The sequence below is a fragment of the Ctenocephalides felis genome, unplaced genomic scaffold (genome assembly GCF_003426905.1).
Source record: "Ctenocephalides felis isolate EL2017-DRISC unplaced genomic scaffold, ASM342690v1 CF-g0.4_SCAFFOLD_01604, whole genome shotgun sequence".
NCBI classification, from domain to species: Eukaryota; Metazoa; Arthropoda; class Insecta; order Siphonaptera; family Pulicidae; genus Ctenocephalides; species Ctenocephalides felis.
In genome coordinates this window covers 40,111,402-40,119,819 of record NW_020537758.1, presented here as the reverse complement: position 1 = coordinate 40,119,819, position 8,418 = coordinate 40,111,402, and the positions used below count along the sequence as shown (strand labels likewise).

Here is an 8,418-nt window from a genome sequence, read left to right as displayed (position 1 = left end):
GGAGAAAGAATAGGGGTGGATTATAATCATTTTCAAAAATATTTAAAAATTAGAAAATATTAAAATTTTAGAAACTTAGAAATTGCTGTTAATATTATTAAAATTAGTTATATTTATAAATATTTTAATGCATGTACATTTTGTATAAATAGTCAATTTGATGAGTGTAATATGCATAATTATGCACAGTTAATAATATTGTCAAATTCATAAAAAATTAATAATAATAATAAAATAATATGCATGCATATGTAAAAGTATATCTTATTATATTACTACAAAGTTATAATAAATTTATTTTATTTTTATATTTTATGTATTTTATGTATTACTTAAATATCAAAAATCTGTGATTAACTTCAACATACAGCCAAGCAATATGTTTTGCTGCTCTTCTTGGGCATGAATATATTTTATATTCTGATCATTAAGTAAAAGATCATTCGAAAATTCCTATGAAGTATTAGTACTGGTTAATATATTAATTTTATAATGTATAATATACTGATTTTTTGTAAATTATTATTTATTTATAAAGCATGAGAGGGTCTGTATTTAACGGCACGTACAGCACCTGCCCTAGACAATATAAATGGCACCTGCACTAGATAAACTACTTTGGGCAGATATCATTAGCAAAATATGAAAATAATTTCATTTATAAAAGTACGATATTTTTATGACGATAATTACAACCAAATATGACGGTTTCCATAAATTTAACAATAACTTCAATAATAATTATAAAGGCTTATTTGCTGTTATTAGTGAATTATCATCAATATATCTCAATATGGATCACAAAAAAATTCAAATAATGACATTATCCAAAAATGTACATTGAATTTTAGGGCAAGTCTATCATTCATATTTCAAAATAAAGTCTGATCCTTTGACAATATTAGAACAGAACATAATATATTCATATTGTCTGTTCGTAGATATATGGGTCTGATCGTCTTATTATCTTCCCTGAAACAAAATATATTTTTGGTATAAATATATCTCTGCATATGAACTCCACATTGTTAGTTTCAATTTTCAAGAATAATAAATACAGGGATTATTTTTAGCATTTCAACTTTATCCTCACACGAAGAACTCCATTAAACCGGCCTATGCGTTTAGAAGAAGTCAATTGATGAAAAAATACATATATAATATATAGAAGTGCCTTAAATTATAGTATTATATATATTTTACAATTACTTCATTCAAAATTTGTATTTCCATAATTTATTATATATTTTATAGAGTTTTATCCCAATTCTCAAATTATGGCTTTATCAATACCATACATAAACTTTTCGCGGATAACAGTCCTTCATGTGCTTTAAAAAATAATATAAATAAAATTGTTAGTATAGTGCACATGGCAAAATATATAAATATGTATATACATACACACGTATATACATACATAAACGTAGTATAAGTAAAAATACAAATGGTTAGATGGTACCATCGTTAAATGTTGTAAATGCAATTTTAGTTTAGTTGGAAATGACTATGCCGGGCGTAAATAAAAGTGTGTTTTAAGAAAATAAATATACTTAATTGCATTTCTGTAGATTTGTAAAATATTACAAAGTATCTAGTCTAAATATGCACTTAACATCAATTAAATCATGATTTTCTCAAAAGTTTATTTTAAAATCTATTCGTTCCGGATATAGTCGAGTCTCCATTCATTGAAAAATCCCAAAGAAGGAGACATCCCATATTCAGAAAATATTTAAAACAAAAATATTAAATAAATAATTTTTTGATAATAGGTGGTTTATTGTCCGAAAAAAATAATATCATAATATATATAAATATATATAATAAATTAATAAAATATATTATAATTATCTATAATAATTATACAAATCACTAAAATATATTTTTATAATTCTATATTGTTGATTAATCTAAGGTAAAATAGCAGATAGGAAACAAAAAAATGTAATTTGTTTTTTGTAACAGTTTATAATAATTTAATAATTAGCTAATAAACCCCGTGGGGCAATTGATAATTATCAATGTCTTAAGACAACATTGCTGAAGTTACTTTAACTACAATTAAAATATATAAAAATATATCTTCATTGTATAAATATATATAAATATTTCCTATTATAATTATTTTATACCATATTTTAGAATCAATGCTCAAGCTCATATTTTTCAAATTAGCGCTATTGAAAGAACTAATTATGAGCAAATTAAGCGACCATGAATCATGTAGAAACATATGAAAATATATTAATATATACAATTAAATATTATATATATATATATATATATATATATTTATATATATATAAGCAACAAATGTAACCAAAACAAATTTTTGTGGGCGCAAATAAACCAAAAGTTTAAAGAAAATAATATAAACAATCTGGATATTTCAAGCGCACCTTTATCTAAAATAAAAACAAATCCAAATTTTTGATAATATTTGCTATTACTTCTGAACAAGTATCGCAATAATGTTTCTTTTAAAAATTCGATTGGACCTGATGCTAATTGATATTTATTTTTTTTATCAATTACTGGTCTTTATTTATTGATGAGGGTATCAAATTAAACGAAGATTAGATTCGCTACAAATCTTATTGATTTGTTCCGTAATATAGTTTCAAAGTTCGTGTTTATTGCGAAACAAATAACAAATTAAGACAAATTAACTTATTTCGGAAGGTTTCACTTGTTGTCAGTTCAGATATTTGTAAAACAAAATGTATGGCTCGGCCTTGTTGCCGTGTAAAATTGAATTTTCATATTAAATTTGGTTACTATTGACTTTCTCCTATAGTATACTTAAAACGAGGATTACTATAGTTATATAATTATATTATAATTATAATTGCCTCATTTTGGTTTAAAGTTAGTTGTTGGAGCTTCTCATATTCATAATAAATAAATTATTTTTTAAATTTGTAATTTTGGAGCATATAAAAAAATGTGCAAACTTTGACCATTTATATTTTTTTAGATCTTTGATATCATTATGATATTAATAATGTGAATAGAACTATAGGGTAAAAAATATATCTAAGTATAAATATAAATATTTTGAATATTCTTTTGAATATTTGCATTTGCTTTTTCAGATGACAATTTCAAATATAATTTGGTTATTAACTAACCTAAGGAGTAGTCTATAAAACTTCTCTAGTTGTGTAAAAAATCTGTAATACGATTTGGAAAATTTTAACTTGAATCAAATTGATTTCACCTTGTTTCTAATTAGATTCGAACTTGGTTCTAAGCATATTCTAACTAGGTTCTGAACTGATTCCGACTAGAATCTAATTTGGTGTAATAAGATTCCGATTTGATCCTAACAGGATTCTAACTTGATTCGAACAGGGACTGGTTTAAATCTAAGTAGATTATAACTTCATTCCGACATAAATCTAACGTGATTCAAACTCTATACTAATCTGATACAGATACTAAAGAATTAACTTTTTATTCAAATAACATCTCAATTTGGATTGGTTAAGTTGCCTTAAGGCAAAATAACTTTAGGCAATATCAAAAACAAGATGATAAATTTTGATCATCTAAAGTACGACGGCGTCTGAATGTAAAATATTTGGAAAAGAATTTATTATAATGTCATTGCAAAGCGTAGAAGATTAATTTGCAATATCGTGTGAAAACTGTGAACCATTAATTAGTAAGTGAGAAATCACAATATTCAAGGTTTCCAATATATAACCCGAGCACGATCTTAGTTAACATATCACTTCAGTTCTGACAGATACAAATCAACAGCGCGAGAAACTTAATTTTTGTTCGTTATTTTTCGAATGCTTAAATATTTTAATATTGTGCCGAAATTATAATTATAGTGAATTACACGAAATGATTCTGTTCAATTTTATATGTGTATTACTTTTGATGCCATTTTCCCGATCTGCGCCTTTTGATCTATCGGGATATTTCAACGACGATGCTGAGGAAAATAGTACCCAAATCGTAGAAGTTAATAACATAAATGGAACCAAAAAAGATTTGTAAGTTTTGGATTACAATACTGGATTTATTAAAAAAATGTGAAATATTTATAATAATGAAGCCAAATGATTGTGAATAAATTAATGAACTGCAGAACCATGAATCAACTGGGTCCACCTTATTGAGAGATCGATCTGAAATTTAGATAAAAAATAACGTTCTGATTCAAAATTTATATTAAAATTTTAGTAAAACGAAGGACTTGGTTAGATGCATCAGTATGTACTTTATCAGCTAAAATTATTTACGAGCAATTATTATTTATAAATTTGCAAATATACTTAATAAATTTCATGGAACTGTAAATGTCTTCTTAAATGGTAGCATTTTTTAGCATTGAATTGATTTATGAAGTTTGATGAATAATAATTCATTGAACTTACTGCTTCATAATTTGCAAACTAAATAAATATTTAAATAAAAACAATAAATTAAAATCAATCACTGTTTTGTAGGTATGTGATTAAAACAATAGTTTATGAAGTAGCAGTTTTGGCTGACTCGGATGATGATGACAACTCCACGGAAAGCGGGACTTACACGTAAATAAATAAATCAATATATAGTTCTTATAAAATTTTAATTTTATAGGGTACATATTAATGAATTATTGTTCATGTTGTTGTAAATCCGATATCAGGCAACTTTGATGTCAAATTTCGCTTGAGGTTTGAGATCTCAAATATAGTCTTAATTAAAAATCGCCTCTTGGATTGGACAACTACTGGGTTGCCATCCATTCAAGATCCATATAATAAAAAGTCAAAACAATTACTGAATGTCCTAAGTGTGACATATTGTAACTAAAAAATATGTTGTAAATTGTCAAAATAAAAAGAGTAGATATGCAAAAGAATTCTATAGCAAAACACGACGATCACATTAGCTACTTGTTGGCAGAACAATTTGTTATATTAAATTTATCAAGAGTCAAAATAATTGGCTAACCTACTCATTAGTCATAAGTAAACTTGAATCCATAATTGTTCTAAAAAAATCTAGTTTAGCCGATGATTATTATTATAATTGAATAATCGTTATCATTTTCATTTCAGATTAACTATAATATACTGAATTTTACAAATTTAAATTCTCTTCTAAAACCCATCATAAATATTCGATTAAGATAAAGTCCAGTCATTATAGTAAGTTCACCTCGGAATTCGAGATACCCAGCTGTAAGTCTGTAAATACTTGTAATTGACACCCAAAAGTTGTCTCAAACCTACATATATTGCGTACACCTTACCATATGTAGGTTTTGAGACAACTTTAGGGTGTCAATATACAAGTATTTACAGACTTACAGCTGGGTATCTCGAATTCCGAGATTCTTACCTAATTTAAGCTTAAATGACTGGACTAATATAAATTTTAAGAACTGTATTTTGTTACCTTTTAACGCTATAAGTAACTTCCCGTAGGGCAAGTTATAGTAATCGCAAAAAAATCGAAAATGAAAATTTTTATATATCTTTACGTTTCAGAGGTTTCTGAACATTTTGGCATACCTTAGAAAAAATGGATGTATTTGTGTGTGTGTGTGTGTATGTGTGTGTGTATGTGCGTGTATGTGTGTGTGTGCGGATACAAATTTTTGTCGACGATTTCGGGAACACGGATGAAGCGATTTGAATAATTCAAAAAACATTCGATTCGTATTGATAAGGAGACGTGCTGATTGATTTTTGGTGAAGTCAGGTCTAGCCGTTCCAAAGATATGGGGCAAAAAGTGCCAAAAACGGTAACTCAGTTTTTAAGAGAACGGAGCGTCCGATTTGATTAATTCAAAAAACATTTTACTTGTATTGACAAGATGAAGAATTGATCAAATTTTCATGAAGGCAGGCCTAGCAGTTTCAGAGATCTAATGAAGAAAGTAAAAAAAATGACATTTGGCGGTCAAAAATGATCATTAGACATATGCACATCAAATTACCAGATATTTTATAGAGATTTCAACAATAAGTATACATTTTGTTTACATTCCTATGGGTTCCTCACCAATGTTTTTCTGGTAGACGGCGACGCGGCGCTTACGCGCTTTGACATTTTGTCTCTATGCAGTTGAAGCAGTACGATTGCTTTGAAAAAAAAGTTCAGAATTTCAAAAATATTTCAAAATAAATGATTTGAGATAGAATGATTTAATATGGTTCGAAATTTTATTAAATGTTTCAAATCATTGATCAACTTTTATTGATTATTATTGATTATTTTTATTTACTCGAATTTTGAATTGCGGTACGGGAAGTTCTAGCAATTTGCCTTAAGGCACGATGCCTTAACTGCCTTAAGGCAGAATTCCACTTACAGCTAGTTTATGTATAAATTAAATTTAATTAAATTTTCTGGTTTAATTTGCAGCCAGGAGAAAGTAGACCTGACATTTTACAACGCACGCGGAAATGGCACGCACATCGATTTAGGCGACATACCAATCCCTGTCCAGGCCAACATCAGCGGCCACGTGGTGACTGGAATAGCTCCCGTGCACGCAGGGACGATTCCCCAAGACCCCGAAACATTGGCGCACTCCTTCCAGAAGGGGCGAGCGTGACCCTAACTAGGGCTGAAGAGGTAAAAGATGACCAAGAATCGGAAGAAAAAATGGAAGTAGATGATAATACGGAATCATATGAAAATCTAAATGAGACTAACGAATCCAGTCAAAATGACGATGGCTCAGGAAAAAGTCAAATCTTTCAATCCAACGAAGATCTTTTAGACAAACTGCAAGTTATACACGATGCGACCGATGGATTGTGATTAATAAATGGTTTTTTAAAAGTTTGAGAATGCTTAGAGTAATGAATGAAATCTATGATGATATGAAAGAAAATTAAGGAACATGCAAAGATTAGAAAATCGAAATCCAATAAAAAGCATGTATATTATCGTCAAAATTTGAAAATATTTTTATAAACCTGTGTATTTGTAAAAATGTTATAAAATTTGAATTTGACTCACTATTTTATTATAGCTATTTCAAAAAAAATGAGCTAATCAAAGATTGCATTAATGCCTATTTTATGATCGATTCTAATAATTTATTATTTTAATATTTATAATATATTTGAAGAAGAATTATTTTTAATTGATTATTAGCCTTCTGATTACCACTGATTTTCTTTATTACTCTACTATTTTTTAAAATCAATTAGTTTTAAACATTAATATATTTTTGCATAAAGAGCTGATACATATGATCTTTATGTTGATGAGCACTTAAAAAATATTTATTGGTAAGACTGATATGAAACCTAAATATCATTTATTGTTAACTTGTAAGTTTGTAGACTATGTGAACAAATCCAGTCAATAAAGATTATTTAAAAATATTATTTATAATATTAATATGTAATTATAATTTTTAATAAATTTTCAGAGATTGGCAAATGTCCAAAATACGCAATATATATATATATATAATAATATATATATATATATATATATATATATATATATATATATAGGCTTTGTACAAATATACGCACTTCATACACGAATATGTGCATATAATGTTTATGAGTAAAATATTATTCAAGCTCATATGATTTGCTTATTACTTTTAATGGTGCTAATTTGAAACAAATTAGTTGAGCAAATAAATTCCAATATTTTCTATGGAACAAGTCTAATTCTGAAAAATAATCATCGTTTATAGATATTTATTATCTCATATTAAATTTCTCGAATAAAAAATATGTTTGGTAAATATAAAAAACTTAAAACTCGTTATAAAATTTAATTAACTAGACAATTATTCTACTTTATGTGCTTTTGAGCTTACTGAACAAAGTATCAACTTTTATCGTCAACAAATTATTAATTTTAGCAAAATTCTAGTAAAATTTTAGAAAGATTTTAGTAATATTTCAGTAATATAGAAGTAAGATTTTAGTTGTAATCAAGCCAGGATCAAGTTAAAAATCAAGTCGGAATATAATAGTTGGAATCTACATAGAATTCACTTAAAGTTAGAAAATTTTAGTAAAATTTCAGTAAGATTATAGTCAGTCAAGCCGTAATATAATAGTTGGAATCTACATAGAATTCACTTAAAGAGAGAAAATTTTAGTAACATTTCAGTAAGGTTATAGTCAGTAACTTGTTTTGATTGTAGTAGATTGTAATCAAATCGGAATAAAAATAGAACCAAGCCAAGATCAAGTTGAAATTGAGTTAGGATCTAGTTAGAATCTACTTAAACTCAATTTCGAATCCAGTTATAATACAGTTTGAATCAAAGTAAAATTGATCATCAAAATCGGCTTAAATTTTTTTGTGAAATTTGTTACATTTTTTTGCTAATTCCAAGAAACGGCGTAGCCGATTGCCTTGCAGATCTAATCAAGGCTCCTCCCAAATTAATGACCATGAGATAACGATGATTACAATCGCATT

At 27.0% G+C, this 8,418-nt stretch overlaps 1 protein-coding gene across 1 annotated transcript in view; it reads left to right on the top strand.

Annotated features, from left to right (window-relative positions):
- The first annotated feature begins 3,757 nt into the window (after nt 1-3,757).
- Nucleotides 3,758-8,418, top strand: part of LOC113373750 — an 11,677-nt gene continuing 7,016 nt past the window's right edge. The window contains exons 1-3 of the mRNA XM_026614025.1: nt 3,758-4,010; nt 4,467-4,553; nt 6,379-6,561. Of these exons, the coding sequence (XP_026469810.1) occupies nt 3,859-4,010; nt 4,467-4,553; nt 6,379-6,561 (422 nt within the window). The 5' untranslated portion in view covers nt 3,758-3,858. The remainder of the gene's footprint in view (nt 4,011-4,466; nt 4,554-6,378; nt 6,562-8,418) is intronic.